We start from the raw sequence: 17,068 nt of genomic DNA, 5'->3' as shown, positions 1-17,068 counted from the left end.
TTGTTGCGTGCATAGCTAGCATCTCTTACCGGGCCCTGGGTATCAAAAAAACGTCCGATGCTGTTGCGTAGTTTGTTGAAAAGCATGGGGTAGAGAGCTGGACTGAGCTCTAGTCCAACAAGGTCTTTGACGTTGGTGCGAATCTGCATGCCCACCTTCTCATGTGTACAGACCATCAGAGCCAGCAGACGTTCCAGAAACCTGTTTAGAGACGTCTCGCTGTTCACCTCACAGGAGCCCATGGATATCATAGAGCCCTTGCGTTCGGTCAGGGGGCCCATGGGAGGGCTGTAGGTGCCTAGGCTAGGGGTGCTGCGCTGCTGGAGACAAACCCCTCCAAGGGCGCACAAGAAACCTGTCATGTTGATCCACTCCTGAGAAGAGAGGAAATAATTGGTGGGGGTGGGGGGAGGGGGATGTATAACAGACTAATTCATCTAGTTTGAACTACCTGTCCATCTTCCACTTTGTTTTTCGGATGGTTGAGTATCTGTTTAGTAGCCTGCTCCCATTTTGCATGCGTGTCTTCCCATGCCTAATATTGAAAAAGTTCACATTTGAGTCAACTTAAGCTAAAGAGAGAAATTGAAACAGAGCTGCAATGGGTCTAAATGCATTTAATAACTAAAAAAATATATATATCTGAAACATATGTGCATATGTAGACAATAATATCCTCACCTCTATGTTTCCAGCAGTAGGGTGCTTTATCCTCCTTAACAGTGCCATCACTCTCTTCTGAAGTGTGTTGCGTCCTGAATGCACAAATGAGCATACAGTTTAAGGACTGTTTTATTTTGCATTGAGACCAAGAATCCTCATCCAAGAATCCATGCCACTAAAATCACAATTTTAACTTCAAATCATACCATTGGATGATTCGTTTGATTAATGATTAATGATAAATGATTAATCAGCATCAAATGCTATATTTGTGGCAATAAATAAATATTTGTGCATTTATATTGCCACATTAGTATCAAATGCTATATTAATGTCCATAAATAAATAAATGCATACATATATTATGCATGCATAACATTGACATTTATTTTGCTACAGTACATCAGTATCAAATGCTATTTTCATGGCCTAAAATAAATATAAAATATTGCTAAATCAGTAAACAGGGCATAAAATAAATAAATCATGTTTTTTTTTTTTTTGCCATATCAGTATGAAATGCTATGTTCAAAAAAATGTGTGTGTGTGTGTGTTTGTGTAAAAGTGTAAAGGGTAAATGTGCTAGAAGCAGGAAAAATGACAAGGGCCAAATTGTGATGGCTAGACGGCTGGGTCAGAGCATCTCTAAAACTGCAGCTCTTGTGGGGTGTTCCTGGTCTGCAGTGGTCAGTCTCTATCAAAAGTGGCCCAAGGAAGGAACAGTGGTGAACTGGTGACAGGGTCATGGGTGGCCAAGGCTCATTGATGCACGTGGAGAGCGAAGGCTGGCCCGTGTGGTCCGATCAAACAGACAAGATACTGTAGCTCAAATTGCTCAAGAAGTTAATGCTTATTCTGATAGAAAGGTGTCAATACACAGTGCATCTCAGTTGCAAATTGGGCTGCATAGCCGCAGACCAGTCAGGGTGCCCATGCTGACCCCTGTCCACTGCCGAAAGCTTCAACAGTGGCTCATCCAGATCTTTGAGGTCCTTGCTTTGTGCACTGGTGCGCAGTCATGTTGGAACAGGAGGGGGCCATTGCTAAACTGTTCCCACAAATTTGGGAGCATGAAATTGTCCAAAATGTCTTGGTATGCTGAAGCATTAAGAGTTCCTGTCACTGGAACTAAAGGCCCAAGCCCAACCCAAGAAAAACAACCCACACCCTAATCCCGCCTCCACCAAACTTTACACTTGGCAAAATGCAGTCAGGCAAGTAACTTCTTCCTGGCAACCGCCAAACCCAGACTCATCCATCAGATTGCCAGACACGTCTCCACTGCTCTAGAGTCCAGTGGCGGAGTGCTTTACACCACTGCATCCGATACTTTGCATTGCACTTGGTGATGTAAGGCTTGGATGCAGCTACTTGGCAATGGAAACCCATGATGCTCTCTACGCACTGTTCTTGAGCTAATCTGAAGGCCACATGAAGTTTCGAGGTCTGTAGCTATTGACTCTGCAGAAAGTTGGCTGTGATTTTACATGGCCTACAATTTTGTGCGTGAGTTGTTTTTGTTCCCAATTGCTTCCACTTTATTATAATACCACTAACAGTTGACCGTGGACTATTTAAAAGTGAGGAAATTTCATAAATTGACTTATTCACGGTCTCACGGTACCACGCTATAATTCACATAGCTCCTGAGAGAGAAAAAAAAATTTGTCACGCACAGAGACCTTGCACACTGAGTCCGATGCGTATTAATGAATGCGTTACGGAAAAAAACGCAAAACAACACAAAATGCCGTCTTCAAGTAGTGAGGATGATTTTTTTTGTCCTCTCTCTTAAAAAATGAAAAAGAGGAAATATTGGGTCCATCCACTTCTGCGATCGTGTATATATATATATATATATAGCTCTGGAAAAAATTAAGAGACCACCGCAATTTTTCCTTAAATCAGCATCTCTACATGTATGGCAGCCATTCCATTCCAGTGTCTGTTGAATTCCAACACAGGCACACCTCATTCTACTGAATGAGGTGCTGATTAGGTGATCTCCTGGACCAAATCTTATTTAATGAGAAAAAGTATAAAAAAAACACTGCTGTGGTCATCACTATCTTCTTGCAATAGAACCAGCTGGATGGCAAAGAACAGTGCTAATAGTACCTCAAAAGTAATTGGAATCGAAAAATAACTATTGACCATGTCAAAACAGTTGAAAAGGAAAGTTTTGAGTGAGGAAAAGAAGGGTTCAATTCTGGCTTTACTGGCAGAGGGATACAGTGAGCGTCGGGTTGCTTCCATCCTTAAAATTTCAAAGACAGCGGTTCATAAGAACAAGGTCAAGCAGCAGACATTGGGGACAACAAAGCTACAAACCGGCAGAGGGCGAAAACGACTCTCCACTGAACGGAATGACCACCAACTCATTCGAATGTTACTCAACAACCGCAGGATAACATCAAGTGAGCTACAAAAAGAATGGCAAACGGCAGCTGGGGTGAAGTGTATGGCGAGGACGGTTCGAAACAGGATCCTAGGGGCAAGGCTGAAGTCGTGCAAAGCTCTTCATCAATGAGAAGCAAAGAAGAGCCAGGCTGAGGTTTGCAAGAGACCATAAGGATTGGACTTTAGAGGACTGGAGTAAGGTCATCTTCTCTGATGAGTCCAATTGTTCAGCTTTGTCCAACACCTGGTCGTCTAATGGTTAGACGGAGACCTGGAGAGGCCTACAAGCCACAGTGTCTCGCACCCACTGTGAAATTTGCTGGATGATTGGTGATGATCTAAGGATGCTTCAGCAAGGCTGGAATCGGGCAGATTTGTCTTCGTGAAGGACGCATGAATCAAGCGACGTACAAGGTGGTCCTGAAAGAAAACTTGCTTCCTTCTGCTCTGACAATGTTCCCCAACGGTGAGGATTGGTTTTTCCAGCAGGACAATGCTCCATGCCAGGTCAATCAAGGTGTGGATGGAGGACCACCAGATCAAGACCCTGTCATGGCCAGCCCAATCTCCAGACCTGAACCCAATTGAAAACCTCTGGAATGTGATCAAGAAGAAGATGGATGGTCACAAGCCATCAAACAAAGCCGAGCTGCATGAATTTTTGCACCAGGAGTGGCATAAAGTCACCAAACATCAATGTGAAAGACTGGTGGAGAGCATGCCGAGACGCATGAAAGCTGTGATTCAAAATCAGGGTTATTCCACCAAATATTGATTTCTGAACTCTTCCTAAGTTAAAACATTAGTATTGTGTTGTTTGAAAATGAATATGAACTTATTTTCTTTCCATTATTTGAGGTCTGACAACACAGAATCTTTTTTGTTATTTTGACCAGTTGTGGTTTTCGGTAAATAAATGCTCTAAATGACAATATATTTATTTGGAATTTGGGGAAAATGTTGTCAGTAGTTTATAGAATAAAACAAAAATGTTAATTTTACCCCAACACATACCTATAAATAGTAAAACCAGAGAAACTGATAATTTTGCAGTGGTCTCTTAATTTTTTCCAGAGCTGTATGTATGTATGTATGTATGTATGTATGTATGTATGTATGTATGTATGTATGTATGTATGTATGTATGTATGTATGTATATATATTTATTATATATATATTATATATATATATTATATATATATATATATATATATATATATATATATATATATATATATATATATATATATATATATATATATATATATATATATATATATATATATATATATATATATATATATATATATATATATATATATATATATATATATATATATATATATATATATATATATATATATATATATATATATATATATGTGTGTGGCACATATATACACATGGCCACATCAATATCATTTTATTCAAAATGAAATAAATGTCTTTTTATCTTTCAATGATCTTCCAGTGTAGTATTTGATAAGAAATTCAGTTAAAAGAAAAAAATTAAACCTTAAAAATCACAAGAGCAGTCCATGTTCACTTCAGTTGAACTCAACCTTAGCTGAAGTTTGTTGGAAAAATTATTTACATTTTACATTTAGTCAATTAGTAGACGCTTTTATCCAAAGCGACTTACAAATGAGGGCAATAGAAGCAGCTAGAGCAGTCCAAGGGCAACGATATTAACAATATGCAAGTGCTGTAACAAGTCTCAGTTAATCTAGCACAGAACAGAATTTTTTTTATTTTTATAAATAAATTAGACAGACAGACAATGAATAGAATGATAAGTGCTATTCTCGATCGGTCAGGTGTTGCTGGAAAAGATGTGTCTTTAGACGTTTTTTGAAAATGGCTACAGACTCGGCCGCACGAATTGAGATAGGCAGGTCATTCCACCAGGTGGGAACGGTCCAGGAAAAGGTCTGTGACAGCGATTTCATGCCTCTCTGGAATGGCACCACAAGGCGTTGCTCACTGGCAGAACGCAAGTTCCTGGAGGGTGTGTAAGTCTGAACGAGCGAGTTTAGGTATATTGGTGCAGAGTTTTTATAGTGTCCCAAAATTATAGTGCCCCACAAGTCCCTGTCGCAGAGACGGTTAACCACTAACCTGTAGCCATCATATTGCTGACGGAGGCGAGCTCTATAAAGGTGTTGTAGTTGGGCAGGACCGTGTGCACGGGCAGCTCGTCCACACTGCAGCGGATGTCCGCCTCTTCACAGAGATGCCGGAAGCAGGACATGGCCACCAGCACAGCCTCTGCGTCAGGGCTCCACAGGAAGGTGTAGAGACACACCTCCAGCTTGGTCTGAGCCTGTTTGCTGATGGGGATGAGACTGCCCTGTGTGGCACACTCCTGCACACCAACAGAGCAAAAAAGACAGAATGAGCTTATTTTAGCAGGGTGGAATATTTTTTTACAGAATTCAGGATTCATTTTTATTTTCAGATAGATTTACATTTCAAATTAAGATTTACAAAAATAATTGATGCAGATTTACTGTTAATATCCTGAGAATTTAAAATTACAAAAATAAATAATTGCCCAAAAAGTCTGATTCTACAAAAGGTGACATTCTATGAAATATTGTTCAAATTACGTAAATAATTTATGACTACATAATAATTCTGAACTAAAGAGCACAGAACCACAGGTTCTAATTAAAATAAAAGTACCTGATATCAGTTGATTAATTTAGATGAAAACGGTTTACCTTGTTCTTTAAGAGAAACTTGTTCCTGCATATGAGAATCTCCCTGAGCCACTTTAGTATCTCTGTACTGTTGATCATCTGGTGTCCAATTAGCTTCTTACAGATCAGAAATAAGACCTGAGAGCTGAGACGAGAATAAGGAGAATATAGTAAGATAATCTTTCCACTTGCCAACTCAACTTTAACCGACCATAACAACATGCCCACCTGATGTCCCAAAATGTCTCAATGGGTGCGTCAGGGTTCCATAGCTCAATGGTTTCTGGCTGATGTAAGACCAGTAATGCCTGAGGGAGAATGAGCAAATGAACTGTGTTAATGTCTAATAAATCTGTAATTGTGCACCCGTCTAATAATCTGTATTTGGTGTTTCCATGGTTTCTAAGGAAGTAAAACCAGAAATCAAGGGTAGCACAGATATGACGTCACGGGCCGTTACACTGGTTAAAATAGCTGATTTCTCTGGATTTACAAGTCAACAAAATATATAACACTGTTTTAGTGGTTTGGTTTTTGGATATTTTAAACAAAACGTCTTACATATTGTGCCTTTAAGGGGTACTTCACCACTGGCAAAATAGGCTTTCAATAAAACTTGGCTGCCTATGCAGTAACAAGTAATATATAATATATTTATTTTTTTATTGGTGCTACCTCACGGTAGAAAACAGAAAAAAGCTGTTGTCTTCCCTTTTGCCAAACAAGTAGGAAAACTTCAACACCCATAATGCACTGGGCACATTGCTGGGCATATTGCTGTCCACTCCCACTCTGCTATGGATACACTTACCAGAGTCAAATGGCCTGGCTTTAGTAGGATAAACTTCTTAAGCAAACTTTTTGTCATAATGGTGTCGACTTGTTTTGTTCCCGGGTGCAAGAATTCAAAGACTAAACATTTAGTGGGAGTAACATTGTAGGAAGTGACTAAAGGCTTCAAAGAATCGTACATAAGGAGAGAATGCCATGACGGAAAAAACCTGGCTTTGTAGTGAAAGTTTCAAACTGGATGACCATGAACACAGTGTTTCAGGCCCAAAGATGTTGCCATAGTGTTCCATTTTTACCATAATGCTGTTTAAAGAGCAGACATAGTACGATACAATAACTGTTCTGTTAATAACCCTCTGTCAATCCAACTTGTTTTCATGAAAGCCCTGGAGCTGTCAAATGTCTTACTTTTGGTGACAAGTATTCCAGCTAACACAGAGAATGAATAAACATGGTTCATTTACTTATACTACTGACACTGTAACAATACAAAGTTGGTTTGAAACTTGGCCAAGTTAGACTTATTTTATTTTTAGTAATAGTAGTACTTTCGTTTTAAGTTATAATCAAATATTTTTATTTCATTTTATTAATTTAGATAAATTAACAAAAGCAATGTTTAATACATTGCATAGTAGTGAGGGATGCTATGCATGAAAGATGGAAAGAGGTACAAATAATAAGAGCGACAAACAGTACAAAGAAACAAACAGTCTTACCTCCATGGCTTCCTGGGAATGCTCAGCACTGTGGGTGAGAGGAACCAGCTGGACCAGACCTTTGATGAGCTCAGCAGTGCTGTTCTGAATCTCTTGACCAGGTTTCCCTGGGTTCTGGGTTGGTGGAAATTCAATTAGTTGAGTCAAATTTGATCAGAATCATCCTTAAATAACAACTATATATATGTATATATAGATAGTTATATATACATAGTTATATATATAGATAGTTATATAGTTATGTATATATAGTTATATATATATGTATATATATAGTTATGTATATATATAGTTATGTATATATTTAAATCCTGGATTATCCAGATTAGGATTTATCATTCTTTATTTTATATATATATATATAAAATAAAGAATGATAAATCCTAATCTGGATAATCCAGGATTTAAACCAATTACAAAACATTTAGGCTAGAAAACACAAACGCTGTTTGATTAGAGCTTCTTATGAGAATCAAAGGAGCAGCAGATCAAAGGTGACGTGTTTAGCTGTTCTGACGTTAAAATACTTTCTCCAATCCTAGCGGAATATTCAAAGACAACTGTAAGTAAGGTACCTACCTTTAATTCAAAAAGTGACTCATAACAATATTAACAGAATCTAAATGATTTTTTATTCCATTTTACTGCCATATACTCACATGCAGCATTAGTTTGGGATCAGCATGGATGAGTTTGACCAGCGCCAGCAGCAGAGAACGCGAGTCAAGGTCTGTGGACCTCTCTTTGAACTTTAAACTAGTTGTCATTTTCTCTTTGAATGTCAGACTCTGTGGAAAAAAAAGACATGCTATTATATACCTAACTGTATGGATGATAATGTGTCTCAGAGTATAGAATTGTCTTACTGATGTCATCCTCAGAGGTGGATGGGCACTGAGACTCTGAATCACTCTGCCAAGTGTGTCTGCAAACATGGTGCGCAGTTCTCCTGAGTAGCAGTAGATGGCGTCAATCTTCGGCCACCAGTCCAGGTGAGACTAGCAGGAACATGAACGTGAAATATTAATAAGCAATAAACAGCTAAATTAAAGCACACTTCTGTAGTGAGACCAGACAGTGAGACAACTCACAATGCTGTCCTCATTGAATGTGATTTCATTGCTGGAAATTTCAATAAGGCATTATTACTGATGGATCCCCTGACATTATTGGTGGGTTGTGGAAAAATTCAAAGTATACTTTGGTTACGTGTAAGTTAGGGTCTGCGGTCTGAAAACTGTATCACGATATAAGTGTTTCATATCGGTCGATATCGATAATTATTGATATGTTTTATGACCCATATAAAATAAGGACCAGGAGAAAAATATTTTACATTTAAACATTTTTATTTTAAACTTAACCTTCCTCTGATTATAAACCCCTCAGTTTTAAAGGCAGAAATGTCAACACAACCATGGAAAACACTCAAATAATTAAAATATAAACACAAGTCTAAAATCACAATGAACACTTAACAATTATCTCTTAACATTAAGGTGCAGTGCCTACGTTATTTATTTGTTACCGTTTAGATGTCATAAGGCACTGATGCAGAGTACCTCTCCATGTAGTTTCAAAGACTGAATCTGAAATCGCCCCCTATATCCTTTAATAGGGCACTATTTGAGGGGACAGCCATTTGTAGTGGTGTCCGAAACCATAGTGGACGTTATTGAGTGCACTCATTCTATCCCACTTTGCACAGCAATAACGAGTGTAGAGCCAATGTACACACAATGCCTGTCTGAATTCGCTCACTTGTTTTCATTCACTCCTTCAAAATAACTATATTAGTGGACTAAAGTAGGGAATAGTGATTGAGGGTTTAGGGGGCGATTTCGGATTCAGCCAAAGTCAAGAATAGCACAAAGGCTAGTGCGTTGAGTATAAACACATCCCAAAACGAACGAGGCGCGTGCGCTGTCAGCGGAGGCTCGCGCTGACCAGTCTTGGTGGGGACGACGGTCAGACTTATAAAATCCCAAAAACTGCCATACTGGCGAGCTGACTTGTTTTCCTGTTTTATCAACAATTTCCTCGCTCGCTGCGGCACTCATTTTCCACTTATCACTCCGGTTCGGTTTACTGAAGAATGAATCCAACACGAAACAACGATTTGGCGCAACCAAAATTATACAGTTACATGAATGGCTGTTAGCCTGTCACTCCCTATGTTACTTTGTTACCAGAGAGTGAATGCCTTTGTTCATGCAACCAAACTTGCTTCGCAACCTCTGGTTTCTTCCGACAAAGAAAAAAAAATGTATTGAACGTTTTACCGAACGCATTTTTTATTGATATCGACTACGTGTCTATCGCGATACATATCGTTTTATCGCCCAGCTCTACTGCGCATAATGCATCATATCATGAACAATCATAAATATCTATATATCTATTATTAAGTATCTTTTATTAATTCACTCTGTTGCTGCTCATTTACATAATATTTAAATATTATAATATATAATAATTTGCATAATATTTAAAATTACTTTCGCATCGCTGAAGTGTAAACTTTTACTCATGCTGTTGGAAATTGTCAACTCTCATTACAAATTAATGACTTTAGAGCACAGCAAATCACCGTTCATGTGAACGGCCATAAAGAGATCATACTCACATTGGTGATAATTTTGTGCAGGGAGTTGACCAGGACGAAATGGAAGGTAGGAGGAGAAGTTGAGGCCAGACATACCTAGAAAATTTATTAATTTGTTAAAAAATATCACATAGATGTGGCAATGATTTTACAACTAACCATTGAGAAAATCATCCACCTTGAGTCCACCTATTCTAGTCACCTATTTTTATGCGCATTTTGGGATATTGCATTAAAAAAAAAAACACTTGATGGAAACGCAAAGATGCGCATAAATTCTAAAATTATGGATAAAGAATAAGAATCAATAAGACGTGCATAAACTATGACTGAAACACATTTACCAAATAAATACCTCAATGCGCAACAGTGGATGTGATTGGATGACTGCACTAAACAGTCACAGCTCACTACGGTGTGATAGTAATAATATTAAATCTTGGGTTAGTGATGATTTCTTATTTGCTACAATGACCTTGCAACATGCTGGACACCATAAGATTCAGTAAATAAGCTTACCTTAAAATGCTGGTTGTTACGAGGATTGACACGATAACATGACACAAAGCAGTCGATCATCAAATCCACATCAGCGCTCTGGCAGCCCGCACCTCTCGAAAACGGCTTAGTGGGGTTAAAAAGAAGACCCTGAGAGAAAAGAGAGAGTTAGACACATTGAGCAATACAGAAATTAACATCTCTCATTTCCTTCAGACTTCCAATGCTCTGTACTTATTCGCTGAGAAAAAGGTCCTTCTTGCCTTAAGGTCCATGACGATGGACTGAACTAGGAGAAAGATTACAGAATTGTCCTCCCAGTTGATGTAGGTGCAGGCTTTGCAAAGTTTGACACATGCAACGGCCGCACTCTCAGTCAACTGTTTGCTGCCACTGTGTTGTCCCAGAGCCTTCCGTAGACTTTCAACAAATGACTTCTGTTCAAGACAACAAAACGGCTCAATTCATCTGCAAACCATTTGTGTACACAAAATAAGTCTGTCATTGGTTACATTGCTCAGCTGCTACATAAAAGGAACAAAAGGAGTAGACTTAATTGATAAAATACTGAGCAGAAATAGCAGTTGGTGTAGTTCAATGTGTGAACTCTGACCTTGTTAGCTTTCTCCTCCCCCCCTACTTCTTTGGTGATGCTCTGAGTGATCTCTGGACAGAGAATGAGGAGGATGATCTGTAACGGCCACACAGCAGCCTTTCTCTTTGCGCTCTCTGCAAAACTGTCCACCAGGTCGAACAGTCTTTCTGCACAGTCTGCATACACAGAAACGCAGTTTAACCTCTGTCAAAACTAAACATGGACTTCATCAAACAATCTTGTAAAGAAGTCAGTTTGGATATGAATTATTGTGCTACTCACCGGCCATGTCAGTTTGGGGTCTCTGATAGAGCATAGTGAACTCATCAGGATAGTGTTCAACCCAGTTCCAGAAGGCCTGACACAAACATATCAGATATATTTACAATTATTACCTTCCATATGATGAATGACTAAAGAATTAAATATATATATATATGCATTTTAATCTATTGTACTGTTTACAAAGCACAAACCTTTTCCAAACTGCTGATTACTGCAAGCTGGGCCGGCTTTTTCAAAGATTTGAATTTAAGTACTGTTTCTAAAGGGAATATAAAGGAAGTTATCAAGCAATACAAGACTACATATGTATTTAAATCACTGCCTTTGTGGTTTAATACTTGCACTGTGCCCTAAATTATCCATAAAATTTGCAATCGATAATATATTTTCAGAATTCTGAGGCAAAACAAAATCTATAAAATATGGCATGCTTTACCTTGTAGCAGTCTCTTTAACTTGGAGCAGTCTACATTGATGTACTGGATAAGCTCAATGTCATGGACATCCACTGTGTCCTCTGTACAAACTGTGAGCTCCTGCAACCTATGTGAAGACATTGGTACATTTACATTAACGTTAATAATTTGTGAAGACATTAACTGGTTAATTTGTAGTTAACTATGCAAAACCCAGCCCAGCATTCATACTAATCACAAAGACTTATATAGGATGTACACCGATCAGGCATAACATTATTATGATCACCTTCCTAATATTGTGTTGGTCCCCCTTTTGCTGCCAAAACAGCCCTGACCCGTCGAGGCATGGACTCCACTAAACCCCTGAAGGTGTGCTGTGGTATCTGGCAAGGTGGGGCATCCATGTATCGCACTTGTTTGTTCAGCACATCCCACAGATGCTTGATTGGATTGAGATCTGGGGAATTTTAAGGCCAAGTCAACACCTCAAACTCGTTGTGGACCGCTGGCGGTGGACAGGGGTCAGCATGGGCACCCTGACTGGTCTGCAGCTGTGCAGCCCCATACGCAACAAACTGTGATGCACTGTGTATTCTGACACCTTTCTATCAGAACCAGCATTAACGTCTTGAGCAATTTGAGCTACAGTAGCTTGTCTGTTTGATTGGACCACACGAGCCAGCCTTCGCTCCCCACGTGCATCAATGAGCCTTGGACGCCATGACCCTGTCGCCGGTTCATCACTGTTCTTTTGATAGATACTGACCACTGCATTTTTGGAGATGATCTGATCTAGTCGTTTAACCATCACAACTTGGCCCAAACTCGCTCAAATCCTTGCGCTTGCCCATTTTTCCTGCTTCTAATACATCAACTTTGAGAACAAAATGTTCACTTGCTGCCTAATACATTCCAACCACTAATAGGTGCTGTGATGACGAGATAATCAGTGTTATTCACTTCACCTGGTCATAATGGTATGCCTGATCGGTGTATAATAGGCTTACAACGTTTACAATAAGCAAGTTTTATTAGTTATTATAGGGTATTTTTGGGGCTGATTCACACAATGAAAGCGGTCCTAGAACAAAGCTCTGTGGAACCCCCAGTGTGTTAGAGAGGTACCTGGTGGAGATACGACTGAAGACAGCATTGAAGTTGTTGCAGCTGAGAGAGAAGAGCACGGCAGAGGCGGAGCTGCGCAGCTGAGCGGCGTGCTGCTGGCCCTCACGGTACGAGTGCAGGAAGTGACAGATTTCAGGCAGCAACTGTTTTACCAACATGGCCTCATCCAGCCTCAGGCAGTCCTTGGGTTGCTGAAGATGCACACAAACAAATTATTTGTATTTTGTATTAGTATTATTTGTATTCTCTTTTTTACTGTGTGCATCTACTGTGTTTTAAATGCTAATTCTAATCGTGTACTTTATTTTACGGCGGTGGTGTCTGTTTTCTTTGTAAAATACAAACAAGAATAAAAAAAGGGGTAGTCTATAGGTGGCTAACGTTTGTCAAAATGAGGAGAATGACTTATGAAAGTATTAAGCAAGCTGAAAACCGGACTAAAACTACAGCGAGTTGAAAGCACTTCAGGATCAGCAGCAAGCAGGAAAGGAGGAAGAGAACAGGAATGAAATCCAATAACAAAGCATCCAACTAACACATTAGGGGATCAATGCACTGCATGCATACTGGGTCAAGCTAAACTCCCTAGATGTGTAACAATAATAGCAGAGGGGAAGTTCTGTACTATCAGGCAAAAATTCATGACTGCCAAAACTAGTTAATGGAAAAAAAAAAGTATAGTTGTCTTGAAGCTTGTCAAATTTTAGTGAAAGAATTGAATCCTGAACAGCAGTAAACTGTATTTTCTATAAGTTGACATGCCCATCTCAATGACTCAAAAGGAAATGATATAAAAAGAATTTAGCAAAAACAAAACCAAATGCACAGGACAGAGAACAGCTGTGCAGCATCTGGTTAAGCGAAAATTCATAATCTATACAGGAAAATCCAGACGATTTTAAGATGAGGAAACACCTGCAAATGTAATAATCTCCTGACAGGGCCGGTTCAGAGCCCTCTGTCTGGAAGTTAAAGCTAAAGATTGAATTGTTTTACCAGAAGTCTATTTCTAAAGACAAAAAAAAGTAATAATAAAAAAACATTTCTGGACAGTTCCTGCCTTTTGTGACAAAAACTAATATAATATAATATAATATAATATATATATATATATATATATATATATATATTATATTATATTAGTTTTTGTCACAAAAGGCAGGAACTGTCCAGAAATGTTTTTTTATTATTACTTTTTTTGTCTTACAGCCGTTTTACACTACCTTTCAGAATTTTGGGGTCCGTAAGATTCTAAAATATATATATATTTCTTTTAAGTCTCTTATGCTATGGTCGGTCTGCATTTATTTGATCTAAAATTCAGCAAAATAGCATCATTGTGAAATATTATAACAATTTAAAAAAAACTTTTCAATTGTAATGCATTTGAAAATGTAATTTACCTCAGTGAGAAAGCATTCTATTATGCTGATTTCTTATTTGTTTTAGAAGAATATGTGATACTTTTTTCAGGATTCTATGGTGAATACAAAGTTCAAGAGAACAACAGAAAATGGATCAATTTATTGCATCCTTGATAAATAAAAGTATTTTAAAAATTCTTACTGAACCCAAACAACTGTTCTAGTGTATCTAGTTTTGATTATACCATGGTATGAATGAAAACTTTATTCTGGTTAGCTGACAGTTGAGATTCGAAGATGTTGATTCATTTTCTATAACCATGTGGCTATGAAGCAGTTCCAGTTTCATCACATTCAATTTATTTCGTAGAGCTATACAGCCTACTATAGTAAAAGAAAAAGACAGATATTGGTCAAGAAAAACTGATAAAAAGGACAAGTTTTTTTTTTTTGGGGGGGGGGGTACATTTATATATTTTTAATTAATTTATGTATTTATTTATTTATTTATTACCAAAAATTACTTTCAATATCTATGAAAATCTATAACAAAATCTATGGAAGTCTTTTAGGTGATACAGGTCAGGGCGTGGACAGGCAATAATATAACAATTGTGATTGTAAAGCAATTTTGCATAGCGTTCGGCAATAAAGTTGAAACCACAGTGTGGGATAAAATCCTGTTAAAAGGCAGGACATAGGACTGTCAAAACAAGCAATAGGTCGGACAAAGTTCACTCTGGAATAGGATGAGCTACTCACCCCTGCCAGACACTTCTCCAGTGTGTCCAGGATAATCAGCTGGGAGAGGTAGAGGTTCTTTTCGGCAGCTTCGCCAAAGATCCGCTATGAATGAGAAACATACAGAAATGTGATATTAGCTCTGCTCCACAATTTTGAGAGCTAACACTCTGCCTACATAGGCAGCATCCTAAACCTGATAAGCGACTGAATTATAATACTCTACATAAACAGCAACTTGGAAGAAATTGATTTGCTAAGCTAACAGTGCGATACTCTAATAAGCATAAAAACAACACATGGTTCATTATTAACTTTTATCAGATTTAACTTATTTTCAATACTGAATGAAATAATTATAAAATATATTCAACATTCTCTTGCTTTATCTGCCATCTTGGATTTATTTTTGCAATGCCTGTAGTCTTTCCTGTAACTCAAACAATAGAGCTTGGTGCTAGCAACGCCAAGGTCAAGGGTTTGATTCCCAGGGAAAGCAAGAACCAAAATGTTAAATGTGTACCTTGAATGCAATGTAAGTCGCTTTGGATAAAAGTTTGTAAAGAGTTTGTATGATATATCAATATATTTTATTTAAAAAAATGATATGGAAAGAGGCAATACCATGTGTGTACATATATAGAGAGAGCTTTGATATGAGCGCATTTGAAAAATAGCGGAGTACGCAGTGTGAGTTGATGCAGGGAAAGTGCATAATACAATTTGTCCTAAAAGCTTTATATTAAGGGCTTCAAAATAACTGGTAAGATATAGTTAACACGTATGGTTTCAAGCAGGTTGCCCTGTCAGATGCACTGACAGTGCTGCTTTCCTCTGTGCTTAACTTACATTTCAAAGGTATATTCTCCATTTGTAAATTTATGAAAGTCATGCAAATATGTCCATTTTGCTGTCAGGAGAGGACGAGCCTTCTGCATGTTAATCTCCGCTAAAATTCAGGCTTCCGCGAATGAGCGCCACCACGCGGATGGAGCGCAATGGTATAGGAGTGCAATAATTCTGACTATAATATACATATTTCTAAAATATATGTTGTTGGACAATAAATGTGCCATATGTGGAGTTTTAAAGGGGGGGTGAAAATCTCATGTCAATCTTGAGTATTTATAGAGTAGTATTGCATCTTTCATATCTCCGAAAAGTCTTTAGTTTTATTATATTTATACGCTATACAGAGTCTTTCCAAAAAAAAGCTGAGCGGCTGGGGGCATATCGTTCGGGCGGAGCTAAACCGCCTGCTACCAACACACGACCGTGAACCTTAATTGCTGGGATTGCTCCATCTTTCAGAATTAGACGAGCTACAAATCCGGAGTAGGGATGTGACGGTGAGGAAATTTTCCCACCGGTTAATTGATGTGTGACAACACCGGTAATACCGGTATCACCGGCGGAGGCTTTTAAATCACTAATTCTATCTAACCGAAAGTAACATGCACACGACCGCTCTGAACTGAAAACGCGCCAGTGCGCGCACACCGTGAATGACAGCTCGTCTGTAAATGCGCGCTCTGTGAGGCCATGGGCGCGTCTCAATCAGTTCCCTAGTTCAGAATCAGTAGTCAGGGCACTGATCAAGCATTGATCAGTCTATGATTGAGATGCACGCCATGAATGCACACTGTTAGTTCGCCCGTAAAGCCTCGTTTATACTCGACGCGCCCGCACGAGCGCGAGGGTGCGCGCGGCAAAAATAAATGCGCGCAGTCAGCGTAGCGCGGAGGCTCGCACTGCGGAGCCAGGCGAAAGTAAACAATGCGCGCTCTGTGCGGCCGTGCACATTTTACTTTCGGTTTTTAATTAGCGCCAATTCGGCTGCGGGTTGCTTGAATTGTGGGTTCATTAGTCTATTATTTTTAATGAAAAACACAACAACAAAACAAATGACAAACTCCCTTAAATAGGCGCTTTTACGTTTCGCTTTGAAACCAAATCTTCCGTGATCATCTCAGTCAGCTCCTCACTCTTAAATCTGATGAATGACTCCTGCCGCCTCCGAGACTCACGGTCGGATCCTGCTTTATTAAGCAGATACGTTCAGTTTTTATTTGTATTGTCTGTTCTCTAACTGAACTAAATTATTTTATTACTATAAAACAAAAAATCAAAAAGACGGTGGGCGGTGCCACGGTGGGCAA

At 38.7% G+C, this 17,068-nt stretch overlaps 1 protein-coding gene across 5 annotated transcripts in view; it reads right to left on the bottom strand.

Moving 5' to 3' along the window:
* Positions 1–17,068, bottom strand: part of nf1a (neurofibromin 1a) — an 86,923-nt gene that overhangs the window by 62,083 nt on the left and 7,772 nt on the right. For 4 of the 5 annotated variants that reach the window (XM_079823876.1, XM_079823878.1, XM_079823879.1 and 1 more), the window contains exons 3-20: positions 14,931–15,014; positions 12,805–12,995; positions 11,697–11,803; positions 11,452–11,519; positions 11,258–11,333; positions 10,994–11,151; positions 10,644–10,817; positions 10,402–10,530; positions 9,904–9,978; positions 8,144–8,275; positions 7,937–8,065; positions 7,278–7,391; positions 5,995–6,074; positions 5,788–5,911; positions 5,183–5,429; positions 682–755; positions 452–535; positions 30–374 (exon numbers count right to left, since the gene is read on the bottom strand). In XM_079823876.1, the coding sequence (XP_079680002.1) occupies positions 30–374; positions 452–535; positions 682–755; positions 5,183–5,429; positions 5,788–5,911; positions 5,995–6,074; positions 7,278–7,391; positions 7,937–8,065; positions 8,144–8,275; positions 9,904–9,978; positions 10,402–10,530; positions 10,644–10,817; positions 10,994–11,151; positions 11,258–11,333; positions 11,452–11,519; positions 11,697–11,803; positions 12,805–12,995; positions 14,931–15,014 (2,391 nt within the window). Of the gene's footprint in view, positions 1–29; positions 375–451; positions 536–681; positions 756–5,182; positions 5,430–5,787; positions 5,912–5,994; positions 6,075–7,277; positions 7,392–7,936; positions 8,276–9,903; positions 9,979–10,401; positions 10,531–10,643; positions 10,818–10,993; positions 11,152–11,257; positions 11,334–11,451; positions 11,520–11,696; positions 11,804–12,804; positions 12,996–14,930; positions 15,015–17,068 lie in introns of all 5 variants that reach the window. The other variant, XM_079823877.1, reaches the window with a different exon arrangement.

The sequence above is a fragment of the Gobio gobio genome (assembly GCF_949357685.1).
Source record: "Gobio gobio genome assembly, chromosome: 8".
Classification (NCBI taxonomy): Eukaryota; Metazoa; Chordata; class Actinopteri; order Cypriniformes; family Gobionidae; genus Gobio; species Gobio gobio.
Note: the sequence above shows the minus strand (reverse complement) of the source record. Positions and strands in the feature narration are given on the sequence as shown.